The 22,101-nt window shown below is 42.0% G+C and overlaps 3 protein-coding genes across 3 annotated transcripts in view; 2 read left to right on the top strand and 1 right to left on the bottom strand.

Moving 5' to 3' along the window:
• Positions 1 to 852: 852 nt before the first annotated feature.
• On the bottom strand, positions 853 to 5,226 carry crybb1 (crystallin, beta B1). Its single transcript, XM_062412910.1, has 6 exons — positions 5,067 to 5,226; positions 4,560 to 4,703; positions 3,401 to 3,519; positions 3,102 to 3,234; positions 2,414 to 2,556; positions 853 to 1,238 (listed from the first exon to the last, which is right to left on the bottom strand). The coding sequence occupies exons 1-6, from the start codon at positions 5,175 to 5,177 to the stop codon at positions 1,061 to 1,063; spliced, it is 828 nt and encodes a 275-aa protein (XP_062268894.1). The 5' UTR covers positions 5,178 to 5,226; the 3' UTR covers positions 853 to 1,060.
• Positions 5,227 to 8,567: 3,341 nt separating this feature from the next.
• Positions 8,568 to 10,861, top strand: cryba4 (crystallin, beta A4). Its single transcript, XM_062413013.1, has 6 exons — positions 8,568 to 8,666; positions 9,277 to 9,320; positions 9,750 to 9,868; positions 9,999 to 10,140; positions 10,301 to 10,443; positions 10,612 to 10,861. The coding sequence occupies exons 2-6, from the start codon at positions 9,282 to 9,284 to the stop codon at positions 10,757 to 10,759; spliced, it is 591 nt and encodes a 196-aa protein (XP_062268997.1). The 5' UTR covers positions 8,568 to 8,666; positions 9,277 to 9,281; the 3' UTR covers positions 10,760 to 10,861.
• Positions 10,862 to 12,469: 1,608 nt separating this feature from the next.
• grk3 (G protein-coupled receptor kinase 3) overlaps positions 12,470 to 22,101 on the top strand; it is a 60,222-nt gene continuing 50,590 nt past the window's right edge. Inside the window, exon 1 of the mRNA XM_062412445.1 lies at positions 12,470 to 14,604. Within this exon, the coding sequence (XP_062268429.1) occupies positions 14,492 to 14,604 (113 nt within the window). The 5' untranslated portion in view covers positions 12,470 to 14,491. The remainder of the gene's footprint in view (positions 14,605 to 22,101) is intronic.

The raw sequence follows: 22,101 nt of genomic DNA, 5'->3' as shown, positions 1-22,101 counted from the left end.
AGGAGCCCGGAAGGCAACATGTGCCCCAAATTGACACCAGAAGAAGGACACATCAGACTTGTGATGATGGACGTTTGTAGACTTAAAAATGCATAAAAGGCCTTAATGTAACTTCCCTATCCAATGTATATGATTTACTATTGTTTGTGAATGTATTAAAGACTTGGTTCTACTCATAAGTTATAGTTGCAGTTGAGGGGGTTCTATGGGACCCATATAGGGGTCTTTTTGGTTCCTTAAGAGCTTCAAGAGGGAGGTGAGGAGCTTTTATGGATTTTGAAGAGGTTCTGTGATCCTTTAATGAACTGTAGCGGTCATTCTGGGGTGCATTGTGGTCGGTGAGGAGGTTTTTGTTTCTATTAAAGGGGTTTCAGGGGTCCTTTAGGGAGTTTGTGGCCTTTAAAAGTTTCAAAAAGTCACCAAGGAGGTTCCTGAAGTTATCAAATAAGTTATATTGGTCAACGGAGATTATAGATCTTACAAGGGTTTTGTTGAGGTTTTGGAAACTGAAATATGATCAGTCAAATTTGCTTATTAGTGTATTTCACTGTGAGATTTGGAAACATTTATGTTCATAGTTAATAGACGGTTACTGTCAAATTGTCTTTTTGGTATAAATGTAAACAACATAAGCCTCAATGATAATCTTGTCAAAGGAAAACATTTAAAAACAGTATGTAGTCATTATTAGCAGTGCAATAGTCTGGTAAATTATATTCAATTGATTAAATTATATTATTATAGCGATATAGCCCTAGGAGATACAATAAATTCAAAATGTAAACTCTTAACAAACCACCTAAAAAGAGTAATTTTTCTGTGGAATGAATAAAGGTAATCCAACCAGGGAGGTTTCAGGTTTTTCACAACATGTTTATTTTTTAGCACCATAAAAAGTCAGTTAAGGTTGTCCAGTGTATTCGCTCTCATTCTGTCTTTCCTTTGGGATGGAGCGTTGATGGTGGAGATTCAGGAAAGGATTGGCGAAAGCCGGTGTTTGGAGATATAAGCGATAGGGCTGTAATGGCTACAACAGCACCCGCCAGCCAGCAGGTGTCATTCACTTGCTGGCAGAGGTGAAGGTGAAGCATCCTCTCTGGTGGAACTGCATGTCCCTGATACGACGCATGGACTGGATCTGGGGCTGGAAGGCGCAGAAGTCGTTGTAGTGTCTGTAGTCACCACACTCAAACAGGTACTGGTAGCCTCTGTATCCAGGGTACTGGTAGCCCACCCACCTGAGAGACATGGAGCGAGTGGGGAGAGTTAATACTGACTCACTGTAAAAGGTATCTAATTCTCTAAAAGTTTTGTAGTTTAACATAACTCACTTGTAACATTAATATCATTTTGATCCTATTGTGTTAGTATACAATGTTTATATGGTGTTAATATATATATATTATTGCTAAAACTGAATGATGTGATAACAAAATTAATTTCTTAATACAGGAATACACTGATGATTGTCCTTCAAGCAGATCTAAAAAAGTGATTAATACTCTGTGGGTCCATTTGGAGGTCAATAATTTCAGGCATTTAACGGTGACTCAATAGGTTATTAGATAAATTCAACTAGCTGTTAGAAGTATTCTAGGTTGTTGAATTGTCATTTAAATTCTAGATAAGAGGTTCTATTGATCCTGTAACATGTTGTAGTTGTCACATGGAAGGTTCCACTGGTCCCTATACATTTATTTTGGTATGTGTGGTATTTTTATCTAGTGTTGAGAAGGGGAATTGAGGGGTTCTAGTAATGTTTTTACCGGATGAATAACTGGGAAGGTTCCTGAATGATGCTGTATTGTGCTTTAGAGAGTTTAGAAATCTAGAGATTTTAGTCACTGAGAGATTCCAACATTCCCATAGAAATTCTAAAGGTATTTTAGGAGTCACTGAAGAGGTTAAGGGCTTTTTTAAGACTTGTAGTGATCATTCAGGACAGTGGAGAGCTTATAATGGTTCTTGAGGAGGTTCTAGGGTTAATTGAGCCACAGATGAAATTTAAGTGGCTCTTAAAAAGCAAGGTTGAACAGTTAGAAACATGTGTATTTCACTGTGAGACTTTCGTCATAATAATATGAGGACAAACAACTAGGCCACAAATATGCATTTGTCAAAAAGACAAGTTAGCTTTAAGCCTTATGATGACATGTCACACTACTGTTTATGAACAGCTACATTGTAGTGTAAAGAAGCCTGCAGTTCCCTTCTGAAACTATGTCTATGTCTATTTGCAATACAGAGCCTCCACCTTAGTTATATATAGAAAAGGAGGTTGTTCTCCCAGGCTGTATGATAAGTCTTTTCTCATTGTCATATTGTTTTAGAAATGCCTACTGACTCTTGATCAAATCTATTCATATAGAAACCCAGCAGTTAACTACTGAAACGTGAGTCTGAATCTACTCACGCTCCTCCGGGCACCCTCACGCTGCCCACTCTGTCGCAGAAGCCATGCGCCCAGAGGGTAGGCACATCATCCTCCTGGATCTCCATCTTGTTGCCCTTGAAGTCGGAGAGCTCATACAGGCAGATCTTGTGCTCCAAGCTGTCCTGTAGGGATGAAATGAGGTGTTGGCAAATTAACAGATGCTGTTAAAGTAACATTAACTACACATGCATCAGTCATATTCCTGTTTGTTTTTTTGCAATGAAATGTGGTACAGACTGCTGATGATAAAACTTAATGTCTCAGGTGACTTTCACATTTCATCTGGCACCCCCTGTCAGCTACCCCTCACTATTAATACCCAAACGGAGTTAAACATTTTTTTAAAGGCCATCAGACAGAGGATGAACCCTTTGGATTTAGTATTGACCTTTCAACTTTAGTACTTAGGATCTAAGAGAGTCTTTGGAGGTGGAACAATTCACTGCTAAATTACTGTATCGGTAGGATATCAAAAAAGCTAAATCTTTGAATCCATAAAGAAAATAATTGGTAGCTATATCAGTGGTTAATTTCAGCTTCATCAAGTCAGTAGCAAGGCTAGAAATGGATAGTCTTACCTTTTCTGTTCTTTTAAAGAAATGTAGTACTATATGCTTACAATATATTAAGTGAAGGATGAGGCTAGTATATACACTGTTACACATACCATGCGGATGGGCCTGAGGGACATGAGGCAGTCACTGCGGTAGGAGTTGCTCCAGGTATCCCAGCGAGGATACTCTCCCTTCTCCAGGATGAACATCTCCCCACGGAAGTTAGTCTGCTCAAAGGCAACAAAGCTGGAGAAGGGGGGCCGCCGGGCACAGGGGGGGCACAAGGGGGGAGAAGACAGGAGAGAAGAATTAGAGGAGAGGTAATATAAAGTGACTAGAGAAAATACATATAAAGACAGTATCAGACTGTGGGTTAAATCATGTTTGTCCAAATGTGTGTCCATCCACTTACGGGCCACACTCCACAATGATACTACGCACTCTATCCAAGCCACGGTCACACACGTTCATGCACTCATTCTGGACCTCGATCATCCTGCCCTGGAAGTTCTCCTGGTCGAACAGCATGACCTGAGCACAGTAAATATTACAAGTTACAAAAACAGATACAACAATAATCATCATATCCTTTGTGAGACCCATCTGAATCTTCTCGATCTAAGTAATCAGCTAATCATGAATTCTAATATCAATCTGTAAAACCCTAGAAATAACTGACTTTTGTTTGGCAACAGCACCTGTCACACAGACTGAGACTGGCATTAAAGGTGACTTTATTCTGTCCGAGCATGAAAAGTATGCACAGGTCTCCAATATGTTCAGTTACTAATGTATGAGGCATCAGCATCATAATTTACTCATGGACTTTAATTTCAATCACCTTTCAGAATGTTTTTTAGTCAACCATGTTAATTTGAGAGCTAGAGTCACTGGTTACTTTGCAGATTAAGATTTTACCCACAGATATTGATGTTATACTATAGGAATGTTATAATGTATAAAATATCACACACTAAGTGTGTATAAATAAGTGTCATATTAGCGCCACTGTCGCCAACCACAACATGAAAATTCCACTTCTATGTTAATGCAATCAAATAAAAAATAATAATAATTAAAAAAAAATATACATATATATATATATATATAGCTGTGTATTTTCACACAAGGGATATTGCTACAGTACTTATTTCACCCCTGCTATTTTCACCAGATGTAATCTAATCCTGAACAAAGTTAAATAAAACCTTGCACAGAAACAAATCCCTTTAAAGTGTCTGTCTACTCGATTCTCAAAGACATTTTTTTTTGTCCCATTTACAGAGTGGTTGCAATTATTGCCATTAGTTTTTTTAAGTTGCCAAATTAGAAAAACATTGGCAATGGGATAAGATTTCTAGAAACATATTTCTAGAAACAGACATTGTTCAGTTTTTCAAATGCTGTTAGCACCTCTAACTGAATTCCATGGCAATATAAATAGGGAAATCCCATGGAACATCTTAACGCCTGAAAATAGGTTTTCATTGTAATTTTGTTGCACTGAACCTGACATTGAGTATTCTGTAGAAATGTTGTGTGTGCGTCTGTCTAACACAGCTGTGACTCACTCTGAAAGATCCCATGCCAGGCTCTCCGGTCTTGGTGGCCTTGCTGGAAGCAGCTGGAGCTGGGGCTCCCTTGTCCTTGGCATCTGTGCCCTGGCTGGAGGCGGACTTGGCAGTCTGAGACATGGTGAGGGGCTTCAGGAGAGTCTGGGTGAAAGGATGGAGGAAGACAAGGGGATGAACAGAATTATAGGTGTAAATGGAGTGAAAGGATCATAGATGAGATAATGAAAGGGAAGGTGAAGTGAAGTAGAATTCAGGGTTCAATGTGGCTTTAGTCGAGGTGTAAACTTTGTCAGGGGGTGGTAGGTAGGTATGTTTTGGGGATTTGGACTAAAGCACAAGACTGCCGTTTATGTGGAAGGCTCATTTAGGCCCTGGATTTCTGTTAGGGTCTTTCCCCAGGCTGAGGGTGGTTTGCCTGGGTGTGGTGGGCAGGGAGTGGGCCCTAGCTCTGGATGATGTATGGCTGCCCCCCTGGTGTGTATGTCTGTGTCTGTGTTTCCTTACCTGCGTTAGTATAGCTTGCAGTGCCGTGTGAGGGAGGCTGGCTCGTGCTGGTCCCCTCAGCGCTCGACCCAAGCTTTTATACTCTGGCAAAGGCCAAACGTAGAAGCTCATAGCACAAAAGAAAGCCTCTCGTCATCACAGTTGGCCTGTGCCAAAGCCACCAGGTCATCCCATAGCCTAGAAACGCCACCGGCCCCACTGGCCTGCCTGTAAGCGTTTTACTATCAAAGGAAAGCACTGACCAAGGCATTTTTTACATGTGTTGGACTGGTGGGGCTGTAAGCTAGATACATGTAGAGAAGAGGAATGCAAAGGTTCTGGGGGCACAAAGAGGGGACCCCTCTCAATCACATAAACAGGCACACACAAATATAGCATATTCTCCAGCTAAAAAAAATCATTAAAATCATTCTTTCAAATGATCTATTCCTCTTATTGATTTTGACATGCCACATGAAATGAAATGAAAGAGGCCTTTTTACACACCTATTTTCTAATATATATATATATATATATATGTATTAGAAAATAGGTGTGTATATATAGATGTATATATTTTCTAATATATACATATATATATTAGAAAATATAATAATAAGGAAAATGTTCTGTTATTATAAGGAAGGATACCACATAATGCAATTATTTATTATATGTTGCTTATATTAATCAACCCAAAGGTTGGGAAAACTCATGACAAACATATTTACTGTTTCCTTGCCTAATGAGGGTGAGAGCAGACGCTTAATATCGCATGTTTGTGTCTAGGCTGGAGTCAGCAGACAGATAGCCTAACTTAGCATAAACACTAGAAACAAAAAGCAATTGCTAACTCTGTCCAAACGTTAGAAAAATATTTTTGTGGATATCCTCTCTAGATATACCAGGACTAGTTTGTTATAGCGCTGTGAGCGGTAAGGTGATAGCTAGTTAGCACTATTCATCCATCCATTATCCATAGTGCTTGACCTTTGAGGGTCACAGGGGGCTGGAGCCAATCCCAGCTGACATTGGGCTAGAGGCGAGGTTTACCCTCTAACCATAACACTAACGTGTCCTAGGTTTAATGTATTTACATTACGATTAACTACAGGTTAGCAGTGCAAAATTAGCATTATTCAAGTTTATCTCAACTCAGGAATTGTATTGGTCATCAATTCAAGAGTGATACACTGGTTGCTGCAATTCCACTGGAAATGTGGTATGACCATTAAAGGTGATTATTCTCAGCCAGAAATTGGGTAAAAAACAACAATTTGTTGTTCAAGATGAAATAGTTTGGTCCATTTCTGTGCAGTGTCGCCAACTATATCAAACACTTGCCAATTCACTGTGATAGTTGAAGCCAGCTGTTTTTATCACTCATCTCTCATCTCATTTTCATCCGCTTATCCGGGGTCGGGTCGCGGGGGGAGCAGCTCAATAGTTTTTATCACTATTTGAGTAAATTGTAATTTAAACATGTAAGTATTTGTAGTCTGTAATCTTTAGAGGTGAAAGTTGGTGGTTGAAAGTGATAATTAATTTTAGATTACAGCTGGATTATTTCTGGATTATGTCACTTTAGAGGATGTGATTTCTACTATGGAAACAGGATTAAATTGTGTTTGATATTTTCAGATTATGTGGGAATTAAACTGGTAATCTGTCTGCTTCCTATTTGGCTGGGTATCAAACCTCTGTACGCTTTTGATGGTGATGGCAAAAGAATGAAGCAAGTATCAAGTTCTAAAACATGGTTATCTGTGCTGCGTTAGATTCCAAATCTTTGTAAACAGATTCAAACCATTTATATGAAATAATTAAGTCTTTGTTAACACAAGGCTGGTGTTCTTATTGTCAACAAAGCTGCCATAAAAATAATAACAATGAATAACAATTCATCAATTCACACTTTTTATATTGCAACCGGTTCCTACAGAAGACAAAACATTATCAATATAGGCTAAAGGGGAGGAAGTGAAGTTAAGTGAATTGATTGAGGACTATTTTTAGAGGTGGATTGATACTCAAAGTTAAGTATATGATCAGAATCATCCTTAAATTGAGAGACCTTTTTTACATTTGTCAGCATTAGATATTATTCGGTACAATGAAATAAGTCAGTTATCAGCAGAAATCTATTGAATACAAAGGAAATTTGTGCACATGCAACAGGAGGACAGCCATTGATTTTGAAACCTATTGACCTTGTGGCCAATGCATCTACTTACATCGACACAAAATCTACTGCACACATTTTACTCTGGAAGAAACCTATTGATTTCTAACACCCTGTGACTATGTGACCTGAGATTTTAGAATGACTCCTCGTCAGGACCTCTTAAGGCTTCTCCAGATGTAACATTTTTTGCCATCTCTTTAACTTATCTCTTTGCTGTTAAATCTTTAATGTTCCTCTTTTCGGTTCGGTCTGATGAAAGCGGAATTTCACACAGACCCTTATACAATGATTAAGTAAATGTGCCTGTTATGGTTTAAAGGAATGTGACGTGGTTATATCTAGAAGTGACTGAAATACAGGTCGTGCACTTAAATTAAATTCCTGTAGGCTCACAGAAGGTAGGGCTGCTGTTCAGAATGTCCTGTTACCAAGTGCCTCGGCTCTCTTATTTACAAGTTGTTGAGTATGTGAACCGTCTCTCACTAACTCACTCACTCACACACACACACACACACACACACACACACACACACACACACACACACACACACAGTGTTGATTAGCATCAGAGGATATATTGTTCTATACTTGACAACCTCTTGGTTAAACATGTTTAAACAAAGCTGACATTTATCTTTTATAACAAGGCGTGACTTCAATTTTGAAATCTGGATGTAATAAAATGTTATTAAACTGCTAACACAATTCTACCAGATATTCCTGGTAGGACTCTCATAAACATTTCTCATATTCTGCAGTTCAGATTATGTGAGAGAACAGAAACTCTCTAAGGTTTTATACTTTTGGGTTACAGCATATCACAGAGTCATCAAAGTGAGTGTTAATGTACTAACATGTGTGACAGGGGAAGTATTTCAATTGATTGACTGACTGAAAATGTATTATCAAATAATTTGTTGTTATTGCCTAAAATTACCAAACATTTCCTGTTTCCAGCTTGATGAATGTGAGGAGTTGAGGTTTTTTCTTTCTTATACATGTAGGTTTTGGTTTTGGACTGTTGTTCAAACAAAACAAGCAGTTTGAGATTTTGTCTAACATTGAGACAGGAAATGACCCATGGATTAATGTATAATCGCAAAATAATTATTGAGTAATAAAGCGTAAAAAAGTATCCTGTTAAAGTTATCTCCCTCCTCCGCTCCCTCACATCTTATGTCCTTATTTTTTTTATCATCCTATGTCTCATATTCCCTTGTACCCATGTCCACTGCACAGGGTGATAATGTGGTGTCTGCACTTCTGCCCCTCCACAGATTAACCATGCTTTTGTCGGGGGGGACAAAGACAAGCCCCTCCCTGCTGCTGAGCCGGGGCTTTCAGCATGGCCCCTTGCCAGGGGAGGCTTTAAAAGGGTGGGGGCGCGTGTCTACTCTCACTCTCACGGCAGGACATCCCAAGGGCATCAAAGCAAGGTGAGTCCCTGTCCTTTACCCGGAACAGGGCAGCTCAGGGCAGCATAGCCAGGGTACATCAGCCCCATAAATTCACATATACAAACAGCCCAACACCGACGGCCTTCACTGTACCTGGTGGGCCGGATAAATGGTGATGATGGAAAAGAAATGGTCAGAAAGTTAGATAAAGAGATAGAATTGGTGAAGCCTCTGGCTTCTTTGACCTTCTTCATATTTGTTACTTTAAATAGATGCTTTCAATTCAGGGATGATGCATTCAGGCTGATTCTAGTATTCAGGTCACTTTTTTTACTGCTGCTATTCAGCCTTAAAAAATAGTTTCTGATGCTATGCGTAGGTCATTTCACATGTTGTATAGCAGTCCAGGCTTGTTATTTTCACAGAATAACACTTTCAATAGTTGCTTCTGTCCGGTTTTTAGATTTGAGTGCAATTGGATTCTTTGTCAGCCAAACTTTTGTGTATAGGCTTTTTCAGAAATAAGTGCATGTTAACAGACCTCTCAGACAGTGTTTGCACAGGCTGTGCCCTCTAGTCATTGGGATTTCTGGAAGTGCACTATGTCCCTTTCAACAATCTTACATTTGTCTTTATTTCCTTGTTCCAGACAAGATGACTCACCATTGCACCAAGTTCTCCGGCCACTGGAAGGTGAGTCTGCAGACGGAGGAACAGATTCATACATCACCTCAATAGAGGTCCTTTCAACCTACATGTTTTCCCCGGGATGCCACCGACTGCTTCTAAATGTCTCGGATGAAAAGACACACAATTTATCACCAGCTCCTTGAGGGGAGCTACCATTTCTTTCCAAGCAGGGATCTGAATATATGTAGACTAGAAACTAGAAATACAATATATCATATAAATGTACCTTTAACTGTCTCTATCATGATTTTAAATGCATCCCATTTGGTGCATTTAACAAACAAACCTAACATAATTTTAAGCTTCTAAAAGTTGCTGTTGAGTTTGTTTCCTACACAATAAGCTATCTCTTTGTGTTTTAATGTGCTGATGCATCCATACTCATTCATCATATATCAGCTGCCTTAACATCTCCTGATTTGTCCCCGTCAGATCATTGTCTTCGACGAGGAGTGCTTCCAGGGCCGTCGCCATGAGTTCACCTCCGAGTGCTGCAACGTGATGGAGTTTGGCTTTGAGACCGTGCGCTCCCTCAGAGTGGAGAGTGGAGCGTGAGTAAAAAGATATTCACATTCTGAAAAAAAGCTTTTAGATTTGAAGAGAGGAGCAGGAGAATGCCACACTGCAGCTGTCATAAAACTGAAATGAGAAGGTAATAATTCTGAACTTTTTCTCCCCCAGCTGGGTGGGTTATGAGCACGCCTCCTACCAGGGACAGCAGTTTGTCCTGGAGAGGGGAGAGTACCCCCAGTGTGATGCTTTCGGCGGTAGCAATGCCTATCACATTGAGAGACTGACCTCCTTCAGACCAATTGCCTGTGCTGTAAGTTCAGGAGTTGTTTTCTCCCCCTTCCATTTCACTCAGAAATGTCAACATATCTACCGTGTCTGTGAAACCTTTGTGTTTGTCAGATGGTTGCGTTAGACTTGACTGACTGGAAAAACATCTTTTATGCTTTGTTGTTCTCTCTTTTGCCCTCCAGAACCACAGAGAGTGTCGTATGACTATCTACGAGCGTGAGAACTTCCTGGGCCGCAAGGGTGAGCTTAGCGACGATTACCCCTCCCTCCAGGCCATGGGCTGGTGCAACAACGAAGTTGGCTCTCTCAGGATCCAGTCTGGAGCGTGAGTGTCCTCCAGCTGCCACATAACTCCTCCTACATTTCACCTTTTTTTTTATTTCATACTTCACCATTAAATTGTATTTTTTCAGCCTCTTTAGCAGTTCGGAAAAAATATTCTCACAACAGTCTACTTTTGCAGCATTTCATGTGCGTTGTTCTTTCTCAACAGATTTGTGTGCTACCAGTACCCTGGCTATCGTGGATACCAGTATATCATGGAGTGTGATCGTCACTGTGGGGAGTACAAACACTTCAGGGAGTTTGGCTCCCACTGCCAGACCCCTCAGATCCAGTCCATCCGCCGCATTCAGCAGTAACAACTTACTCCAAACTCCCCAGACCCCCCCTTCCCATCTGACCCTTCACCTTTTACCCCTGCTGCTACCTAGTGCTGAATAAAATGTATTTCTTAAACCCTACTGGCTTCCCCCTATGTATTTGCTTATCATCTGATGGATGAATGGATGGATGGATACATGGATTTATAGGTAAATTAGGTAGATAAACCCAAAAGTTCAGTGAGAGTTTTGATAAACGGGATAATCCAAAATTACTCTGTGTGGCATGTTGGCATGTACATGCAAAATACAATCAGCGTACGTAATCACATTGTTCCAGATCCAAATGTCTGGTCCAAAAGAAAAAGGAAATAAAATAAGCTCCGGCAAAAATAAGCTGTTTTCATCCAATAACAATGTCAACAGCCACTTCTCTAGCGAAACAAGTACCTTTTTACTTTTGATAGTATATTTTGTTATTAATATTGTTAAAAATATAATACTAATATAAACTAAAAATACAGATATTGTATGAAAAATGTAAAGGAAAGTAAACATCTTTGGGTTTTGGGCTGTTGATTTAAAAGAACATCTGTGGACGGTAAAAATTGCCAAATGTTGCAGTTTTTTTGCGGGACTGAACAGTCGTAAACATCACTTCATACTTCAACTGTTCTGACCTACAAAATGACTACAGATGCTAATTATCTACAAGCTACAATTTGGTACTTTAGCTTCATGTTTGAACTGGAGACCAGCCCTTATAATAAATACAATAATAATAATAGGTGTGGTAAATTCTGCAGATATTTCATGTCTTATTGTATTTTTGTCCTAAGATTAATTTTAAGTGAATCTAGTAATAATCTGGTAAACAAAAACCCAGAACTAAAAAAAAAGTTTTTACTTTATGTCACATTATCATATTTATTGGCATTTTCACACACATTAGTGAATTTGAAAATGATAAATAATGCAAAAGCTTTGATGCAAATTATAAAGTAAAAACCTCCCAAACGATCTTAAACTTTTTTGTTGAAGGACCAAATTTAGCCCAGAGGCCTGTTTGCCCCCCACAGCCACATGTGCAGGCCTGTGCACTGCAGTGCATGAGGAGCAGTACCGCTGATGGCCAGGAAGCGGCGCTGCGCTTCCATCAGACACTACAAAGTCGGTTCACCGGAGCATCAACAGAAAACCACTGACAAAGCGGTACCATGCATTATGAGAGGCCGCTGCTGCTGCGTGACCACTCAGATGCAATGTGAACAGCGACCTATGTGCCACAGGCTTGGGGCGGAGGGACATTATTATTAAAGCCTGTTTGTATGCGAGGCTGTAGCACTTATCCAATTCAAATCTTTAAAAGCGCCCCCTCCATCATCCGTGAAATATCCTGTAAACAGATGCTTTTCCCAGTGAAACGCTCAGTCATAAATCTCCACTGACAAATATGCTCCAAATATGGACAATCCTGGAGATGAAGCTGCGATCACAGCAATAACTGCGCAAGAGTCACGTGTGTGGTTTGGTTGACGATGCTGTTTTGACACAAACGTAAAAAAATAAATAAAGACTTAAAAAACAATGTTATTTCCCCCCTCTGTCGACACCCAGTGTGGCCCAGGCCCAGTGCACGCTGAGCCGCTCCGTGTTTTACAAGCCTCTCCCCGCCGCAGTGGGAGGAAGTTGAACCACAGAGCAGTGCCACTGTGCTAATAGAAAAAACACAGGACAAATAACCCAGGCTGTGGGTTCACTGACACATGTGCCACACCGGGGCAGGGGAACCAGCAGCTTGATCGGCTGCGGCGGACAGAGACGTTCGGCACTCACGACCGACGGACGGACAGCTACTTGGCCGAGCGTGGACTTCCCCAGCACGGAGAGCCTGGTTGGCCAGGACCCAATCGACTCGTATCGTGCCGGAGATCTGCGCCTCTGACGGGAGCGACGGTGGACTCTGTCGGGCGCCTCTGTGTTGCCAACCCGAGGCCTGGAGTATCACCTGATCCTCGACAAGTTTACAGCGCCGGGGCAAAGTTCTCGGTCTACGGGCAGCGCAGCCACCGCTGCTCCAGCGGAGCACCATCTCCAAGCAGCTCTCCCTCCCCCTCCTCCGCCCCTTCCTCCACGGCCAGCTACCAGCGTCACTATCGGCGCACAGTCAGTAGCTCTGTGCTGGGTCTCCAGGTGAGGAGGGTCCCCCCCAATGCTCGGGGTAACACAACAAGCTGCCATGGATTATTCTGTGCCATCGTGTTGTTTTGGACTCGAGTGAACCCTCGATGACTGTTCTTTCCGGGGACGCTGCAAGACTTCCCCAATCCCCGCAGCGGTTAGCTTGTCAAGCACATCGCTGCCTGAAGCCGAGGCAGTTCTAGCCGTTGGTGCCAGCTGCTCACCGCGTTTGCTGCTGACAACCGGGACATTTAACGTGTCCGCCGAGCTGGAGGAACCCAACCTGGGTGCATAGTGAGATTCACCTCCATACATGCTGCTCGGTAGTTAGCCTACTGGTTAGCAGGTATCGGTTTTTTGCTAGCTAGCGCGGAAGCTAACTAGCAGACGAACCCAAATATCGACATTGCAAGCGGGCTAAAGCGAGCTAGCTCTCTGGCGTTGAGGATTTGGCAGGGGGTTAGTTGATGACGCCCACCTGTTTGGGCTGGATTGGGTGCTAAACCCCTATGAGTGTCTAAACGCGTCTTTCTCGGGCGACATTTTTAGTGCATGTGTGTGTGTGTGAGCGGCAGACAGAGAGAGATTGATGAGGTGATAAGCAGGAACATTGCAGCCTACACAGGAAGCCAGCAACAACGACGGCAACACAAACACGACCGCGGTGTGTGGAGTCTTTCTTGCGGGGGGATGTAGACCCAGAGTCCCGACCCATTTCCAACCTGTGGTTATAGTTGTGCCAAAACGCGCCTGAGAGACTTGCGTGTTTTCTTGTTTGTATGTGCGCACAAGCCGAGATACATCCAGGACCTCGGCGGTGGACACTTCAACCTGTCGTCCACTGTCCCCCCCCACCTGAGCCCCCTTCATTTTGCCACCTCTCTGAGACCAAGAGAAAAGACCCGACCACACGTGTTGTTCTAACCAACGTAAGACAGCTTTTTGTTGGTTTCCAGACACGGAAGGAGCTAAGTGTTTTTTTTTCCTCTGTCGGCGTGTGTTTACACTTTAAGGGAAAATCCCAGAAAACACATGCTGCACTGGGGACAGACCCGCCGTGTGGACACATTTCCGTGAGGAGGACCAGAGGAGTCCCCAGTGACCCGTGGGATCTGACAGCTGTCCCCAGAGCCGACATCTGGTGCACCTTCCCCTCGCTGCGAGGCAGATTACTAAAAAGCGAGGAGGAGCTGGCCTCACATACAGATCTCATCAGCTTTTCCTTGCATTGTTTGCCACCCCCCAGAAGCCCGCATGCATTTTTTGACTCCCATTCTGCACTAAATGGGATTACAAGAAAGGTGATCAGGCGGGCCCCGTGACTGTCGTTTCTCACCTAACCTGTCACCCAATGTCTCTCTCCCTGAATTTCCCCTTTTCTTTTGCAACGATGGCAGTTTGAGGCGAGGTGAACACACCGCAGCCGGAGACAGCGACGCGGTTCCAGTCGATTGTCCGCCCCGCCGTCACGCACCTCGGCCCTTGATGTTGGTCACATCTGGCGCCGGACCCAATTTTGTTATTCCCTGATACCAAACCCATCCGCATCTCCGGTTCTTGTATCAGCTGTGGTCGTACCAGGGTCGAAAGATGGCGGACCTCGAAGCGGTACTCGCCGATGTCAGTTATTTGATGGCGATGGAGAAGAGCAAGTCTACACCGGCGGCCCGGGCGAGCAAGAAGATCATCCTGCCCGAGCCCAGGTAAGCACATTTACCAAGAGCTGTGGTGCTGCGGCCCGGGCTTGTGTTTGTTTGCTTGTCAGATTGATGGATCTCTGTTGTGTGTGCACGCTATGCAGCCATGTAGGGAGATGGAGTCTCGCTTCCTCTCAAACCTGTGACTTAAAGTGAAATAAGACCGTGGAGCTTTACAATGTCACCAAGACACCCACGCAGCGGTTCAATCAGCACGTCATCTCCAACATATACTTCTATACCGTAGCCAGAAGTTAGTCTTATGTTAACCTCTCGGGAATTCCAGTGTATCTTAATGGAGGCCGCTATAACAGGTCGTGATGCAGCCACACACACACAATCTCTGTGATGGTATTTTTTCAAACACTACCATCACGTGTTGATTATTTCCAATCCCTGATATCCTGGTGCACAAGTGTCCTGTCAAACGTCCCTCAGCTGCTGCCAGCCCTGCTAGACTGACAGTCTGATCACAGATGAGTCTGGTGTAGCATGTGCCACATACTTGAGACTGCTCAGTCTCATCTGTGGTGCTGTGTACCTTCCCAGCCCTTTGGTGCAGTTTCACTATCAGCATATGCAGCTCTTGATCCGGAAACCCCAGCTCACTTGTGCTGTCTGCAGGCGCCCAGTGCGACCAGGCCATCAGAGCAGACTACAGCTAAAATCGGCTATACATAATACACCCCCCACCAACCGCAACTCATCCCTCCACCAGCTACATGATCGTTTTGTCTCTGCTACTGCAGCTTGTCAGGGGCTTGAAGATGTCCCTATAGGCCAGGTTGTAGGCTTGTGGCACGCAAGTTGCTGGAAGGGGAGGTGTTCACATGTGGGACATTGTAAGTTATGGCACTTGCACTGCGCACATATGCAAATATAGTGGCTGTACACTGTGAATTTACAGGTTAGATGCAGTTTCTATTCAAAGCTGATCTTTGGAGGTCAGCTATTTCAGTCCTTAATGACTTGTCTCGGCAGATCAGGCGAAAGCAATGATCCTGACAGGGACAGACACAGTACTGAATACATAGCCTGTTGATTTTTTCCCAACTGAAATGGGTTAGTATTCTTTAAATGTGCCAGTCCATATCAATTGTCGGAGTCAAAGATATGATACAATCTGTCACCCTCTACCACTCATCTATACATTAATGTTTCATAAAAAACTGGAAAGCCCTGCTTACTTGGCAGGGTTTCTAATGAATTCTCTCTTCTGGCAATTGAGATATATCTTAAACATCAATACTGAGAAAGGTTAACACCAAACTGCTCACTCTGGGACATGATGGTTTTATTACTGATACATGTATGACTCGTTATCTGTTAAAAAATATTTCTCAACATGACTTTCCCCCGTTACATTACTGCCAACCTTATTTGAGTTGTTGCAAGTTGATAAATGTTGGATTCTCTCCTTCAGGTTTGGATTGGTTTCAGCTCATATCTGTATAATATTAAAATGAGCTTGCAGAACTCAAAGCTTTGCTGAAAAGAAACCAACCCATTACAGTGTACATTCTGTCACATTAAATATTTGTAAAAACAAAGTTGTGTTAATCTTGCATAACACCACAGTTGCAACACAGCGTTACAGTCACTGATGTTCCTGAAGTTTGCAGTAAATATGATCATGCCTGAGCGTTCAGCACAGACACAAAATTAAACAACCAAGTTCTAATGGGGATTTTTTTTGGCCCACCAGTGACAGTCAGGGTTGTACTGTTGTGTCTGGTTCATTGCTTTAAACAAATGGACTCTAAAGGATAACTACTATAGTTATTAATTTAGCTTTTTAAAGGAGAACTCCACTGATGCATGTTTTGAAATCACTAACCCCTGCACGCTTCAAAGTTTGCTTTAAGTCTCAGTTTCTCACTAATTCACAGCTGCACCTGCATGCTGGTCACTATATGGCATTTGGGGAAATGTGTAATATTCAGCTTTTTTTCTTAATGGTAATGATCTCTCTCCAGAAGAGCTCTGTGTCAGGAATTATCCCAGTTTAGCCAACACTTGAAGATGCACGGTCATTCATATACACTGGTCACGTGCATGCTGGTGTAAACCAGAAGCAGATTTTCCACCTGGAACTGGTTGCTTAGTTGCGGATTGATGAGACCCATTCAGGAAGCCAATGCGGGTGACTGAGTTTCCGTTTCTCCTTCTCCAGTCTAAAACACATCCCCCAGAGTTTTCAAACTAAACTGGGGCAAGAATAATTTCCAAAGTTCTCGGTTTTAGGTGTCTGAACAGTCTGGAGTAGTGCGGACACCAGGCATAATACATCTGGGGAAAAAACTATGTGGATGGAGCCTAGGAAATTACAGATTGTCACAATGTTCTATAAATGAAGAAGCATTCAAATCTAAGACCCTTATTTGATTGGATTATCTGGAGCAATTGTAGAAATTACTTTTATTAAATCTATAAATCTGTATGAAATCCAACTCCCTAGGTGACAGAAGACACCTTATTGATTGGCAGTTAGTTGTTGTGTGGATGTATAGAGTAGTGCTGTTGAAGGGCCACTTCTTCATATACACTGTTGAGTTGTTAGTATAAAGTTTAGGTTGTGTGTTTGTAGCCAGTGAGAAGGTTTTCAGGATCAGCTTGTCTGACAGTGTCACTGTGAACTTCTAATTGAGTTCATGGCTGCTCATGAGATGTTCAGTCTAGAATCCACATTGCAAAACATTGACGTGAGAAGTTAATCCAAGGATTGGCAACCGTGTGCCGCTGAGATTTAGGATGACACCAGATCATTTGACTGATTAGCACCTCATCAACCAGAGAATAAGAGGTAAACTGCGATACCTGCACACACTTAGTTTCTGTTGTTGTCTGCACCAGCCAGAGGTGTTTCTATATGAACCAAACCAGCAAGTGCACTGATTTTATGAATGTGTGTGTTTATCAAGAGGTTTCATGTTGACTTTATTATTTGCAGCAGCTGCAGAGATAAAAGCCTCAGCTAACAGACTTATAAAGGCATTAATAAACATGCAGTAATATGAAAACTTATCCAAAACATGTCAGTTAGGTCATTGTTATTATTATTACAATAAAGTGTCAGACATAACTGGATTAAATCGTATGTAAAATATTAGTGTGATAGAGACAACACAAGAGAGGAGTGAGAGGGAAAAGGGTGTATATGTATGGTTTTGGTGTAACTAGTTCCTAAAAATAGCAAAACTAAAGGGCTGTGGGGATTGTGTGATCACCTTCAGACGTTTATGTATGCACAGGCTTAGCAGTTGCAGTAAAGCATGTGTGAAGCATTCAGCTGCATGCATGTGGGGGGCAGTTAAATGTGGCACTTGGGAGATAGTGTGGTGCTGCCACATTCTCAGCAGGCCTAGGCAATGTCCTCTGGCAGAGAGGTGAGATTTTGACAGCAACACTGGAGGCAGTTGAGATGAGGGGTATGGGGTAGACCCAACCAAGTTATCCGGGAGGTGGAGATACAAGGAAACAATCAGACTCTGGTGGTTGTAGTAGTAAAGACTCAGAACTACAGGCTCTGAGCCAGAGTACGCCTTTGTGATATTGACCCTGTAAAAGGATCAGACGCCCTGTCACTACACCCTCCCTGCCCCCAGACAACGCCATGAAATCAAGAGCAGAATAGATGCTTTTAGCAGCCTTCTTATTTTTAGATTTTATCAGCTGGAGTTGGCTTAACTTGTTGGCTGTTTTATAGTGTCTGTGTTCTCTGCGGGGCGGTCACTTTATGTTTGAAATTCAAAATAAATTGAAACGTGGCAAAGAAAATAAACAACCAAACAATTTGACGTCTATGGCCCTGTTCAGACCTGGTTTTACATTAGTCTTCGGTGATCCAATCACACCTGGCATTATAATGCATCTCCACATGTGTCCTCTGTGACCATTTGTGTTGGATCACACTTCCTCACTCTATATGCAAATAAGCACATCTTTTCTGTTCACAATAAACCCAAACACAACTACGATTCTAAGATTAATGTGACAAGTGTGTTAAGCCAGTGGAGTTGTCCGGCTGACGGTGGCTGGTTAGAGCCCTGACGGCATGTGTGTACGGTCACATATGGTTATAATGAGCTTTCATAACAGCGCTAGCGTCCTAGCAACCATGCTAACTGCGGTGGTAACTGTGAAAGAACATGTTGTCACGACTTTCAAGGCAATCATGAGAACACCGACAGGTTAGAAGCAAATACTTGGTAGTAGTTAGTATCGGGAATCCCTGCTGACTGTTTGTGGAAGCAGGGGGGGAAGCTAGCTATCCCCGTGTAGCTTCAAGCTGTTGAATTAGCGACCCAGTTCGGAAACAAGGCGGGGAACCGCTGCGCTAAGAAGCGATAACATAAGCATTGTGACCCGCTGGGTGTCACTTTATTTTATTGAGTTACCGGGAGCAGGTAAATAATGAACGTGGACTTCTTCTGAGAACTCATGAGGTAGGCTTCTCTAAGCTCGTCTTCCGTTGCACCACCTACTGTTCTGGCACCCAATTGTTTTCAGCAACAGAGAACTATAAATCAAAAAGTGTCCGTCCGATCCGTCCGTCTGTAACGGACTCGGAGAAGCATACATTGGCCTTTACTCGTTATGAAGCTTTAAAATGAAGAAAATTTTAAAGCTCAAGTTCAAATAGTGAAAACAGAAATAGAAATTCAACATTTGATCGTTTGTGTAAATATTTTGGTGTCGGCGACAAATAAATTGATCAATCTGAAACACATAAAATGTAAAGATATTTTGGCTCATCATGAAACTTTAGCGGATCACTAAAATGTTAGTAGAGTAAGTAGTCCGTCAATATGGCCCAGAAAATATTTGCATTGAAAAAGCTAAAATAATATGGCTTTAGGCCCTCTCTCCCTGAGACACTTTTCTTTAACTCTTTAGTCTGTGCACCTTTCACTCAGAATCTGTTGCAGGTGCATGAATGCACTCCAGCTTCCGTCACAGATTGACTTGGTCGGTAAACGCTGCTGAGAAAGTGGAATTCGCCCTCAGAGTTCGCACAGTAGTTTGTGTCCTCCTAGTAGTTATACAGTTTTGTTTATGTCCCTCTTGGATCTGGCAGTGACTCAATTGTAAAGGGCTAATGGGCCCATTTGACCCCTCCAGGACAATTCTTCCTCAAACACTTAAAGGAGTGTTACACTCAGTCTTAGCAGACAATTTTCCAGTGCACCATTGTCTCTCCTGCTACTCATTATGGGTTTCTGAAAACTCATAGATCCTTTTTGTCTACAGTTTCAGTTAACTCCTCAGTATTTTAGTGAAGTGTTTGTCGATTTTTGTCCCCCCTGGCTCTACAGAACTCGGATCAGAAACTAGATTGAAGTGTCAGATTCAAGTTTTAAGGTATTAACTAGTGCTATCAGTTAAACGTGTTATTAACGACGTTAACGCAAACCCATTTTAACAACGTCAATTTTTTTCTTGCGAGATTAACGCAGAGCTGCCAACTCTCACACTTTTGCCGTGTGATCCACGCTTTTGCATGTTTTCACATGCACTCACACCACACATCCAATTTCTCACGCAAAAAAAAACGGATCTTTGAAAATAAAAACTATGACTAAATCTATTTTAACTTTCATTGATGAGTCGAGACGAAAATGTTGGTGGTTGACTAAGTCACAATATATTTTTTTAAACATCATCGTATCAGGCCGTCATGAAGTACCAGGAGCGTGCGTGTGTGCGTGTGTGTGTGTTTGCTCCCCGCCCCCTGCCCCCCGCCCCCGCTCATTCACTCAGAGAGACACAGTGAGATCAGAGCTCGTTCACGTGAAGCAGTCGCTCAGTGACTGACTGCTTCTTAACTATGGAAACAGTGAAAACACAGAGTTTCTCTGGTCTCAGCTGTTCAGAGATCAGCGCCTCAGCTTCATGATCAGAGCAGAAGCTGCAGTTGGTTTCTACCGAGCTTGACCGGTCCTGCTCTCGCTTTTTTGTTTCATTATTTCGACAACTAAAATATATATTTTTAAGCTATTAGGCTGCAGCTAGACGTTTTTATTTATTTCAAAATGGGGTACTTCTTATTTCATACATTTTCCACAAATATGGGGAGGACTCAAATAGCCCTACAAAGTTCTGTGTTTAATTTATTTCAAAGTAGGCCGACACTTGCCTGTGTATTTTGTTTGTCTGTTATTTTATTGCTTGTCTGTTTGAGTAGCTGGCTGAAAGCAAAGAAGTAGTAGGCTTACCTTTTATTGGTAACCTAACTGTTACGGTTCATTGTTTCTCAAATAAAAGGCCTGACTGCTATGTTCACAGCAAACTTGAAAAAATATAAGCCATGGTTTAACTGGACTATAGTCCTTGCTTACCTGAAATGTGCACTTTGTAATTTTATTTTGTACCGCCCTGTTTGGCCTATGTTGTTTTTCAATAAAATAAAACATTTGCGTAAAGCAAGCCAATCCACCTTTCCACGTTGATAAGAGCATTAAAAGAAAAACAAAAATTATAGAAAAACAAATAAACTAAGGTATATTTATGACATATATATGCGATTAATTGTGATTAATTATTTTAATCATTTGACAGCACTAGTATCAACCTGTGTTAAAGTGCACATGATTTTGTTGGAGATTGCACATCAGAGGGTCTTGTCAGATAACAATAACGGATCGAAATTACATTTCACCTTAAGAGGAAAAGCATAATGGAGAAGATTGCATTCGGATGGTGCTGTGGTGTTAAAACCACACAAGGTGCTAAATCCTCAAAGCAACATTGTCACCACTCCTACTTTTTAGCCAACACAGAGTTAACATTGTTTATCTAAGAGCTTCCGCTTTTTTTAGTACCAAAATGTTGTACTCTAACAGGGCATTGAGTTTTAACTGTTATAAAGTTATCTCAACTGAAAATAAAACTAATATATCAGAAACATTTTAGTTCTTAGTGAATTGAGGAGAAACTATTTCTTTGTCTTGTAGGCGGCTCCCTCAGAATCCTACACATGTTCCATTGGAACAGGAGCCAGAAAAACAGGTTCCAAAGTCTAACTATTCTTACTGGTAAAGAGAATAATAACATGCTTGAATGAGCTGAAATAGGTGTTGTTTCCCACTGCTCTGGATGTGTTTTTATCACATGGTATTATTAACTATATATATATAAATAAATAAAAAATGACAACTAGAGACCAATTTTTTTGAATTATCCGGTCAGGACATAGGCCATCAGCTATCATCTTGTGGTTCGCTATCATCACAGTTCAAGCACATGCCCACAGACCGAGCTATAGAAATGCCAGTGACATCCTGTTCATGTGTTAAATATTTACACATCTGCATACTTGCTGCAGCAAGGGTCACCGACACAAAGCTGTTACCATCGTTAGTAGTGGAGATCAGCACCTAATGGAAGCTGGGTGTTTGTTCATTTACACACATTGGCGCTGATGCTTTGAAACTTGGCTTTCTTCTTAAAGGAAGACTTAAAACGAAACTAATCAGAGGAGGATAAGAGAGACGTTATCAGTTC

This window comes from Platichthys flesus, chromosome 19 (genome assembly GCF_949316205.1).
Source record: "Platichthys flesus chromosome 19, fPlaFle2.1, whole genome shotgun sequence".
In the NCBI taxonomy this organism is placed as follows: domain Eukaryota; kingdom Metazoa; phylum Chordata; class Actinopteri; order Pleuronectiformes; family Pleuronectidae; genus Platichthys; species Platichthys flesus.
Note: the sequence above shows the minus strand (reverse complement) of the source record. Positions and strands in the feature narration are given on the sequence as shown.

Bases quoted from the DNA above. Each gene is read 5' to 3' on its own strand.
- cryba4 (XM_062413013.1), top strand. From the start codon at position 9,282: ATGACTCACCATTGCACCAAGTTCTCCGGCCACTGGAAG. The intron at 9,321-9,749 runs GTGAGTCTGCAG...TGTCCCCGTCAG, and splicing joins AGTTCTCCGGCCACTGGAAG to ATCATTGTCTTCGACGAGGA. The intron at 9,869-9,998 runs GTGAGTAAAAAG...TTTCTCCCCCAG, and splicing joins CTCAGAGTGGAGAGTGGAGC to CTGGGTGGGTTATGAGCACG.
- crybb1 (XM_062412910.1), bottom strand. From the start codon at position 5,177: ATGAGCTTCTACGTTTGGCCTTTGCCAGAGTATAAAAGCTTGGGTCGA. The intron at 3,520-4,559 runs GTGAGTCACAGC...TACTGTGCTCAG, and splicing joins CTGGCATGGGATCTTTCAGA to GTCATGCTGTTCGACCAGGA. The intron at 3,235-3,400 runs GTAAGTGGATGG...CCCCTTCTCCAG, and splicing joins ATCATTGTGGAGTGTGGCCC to CTTTGTTGCCTTTGAGCAGA.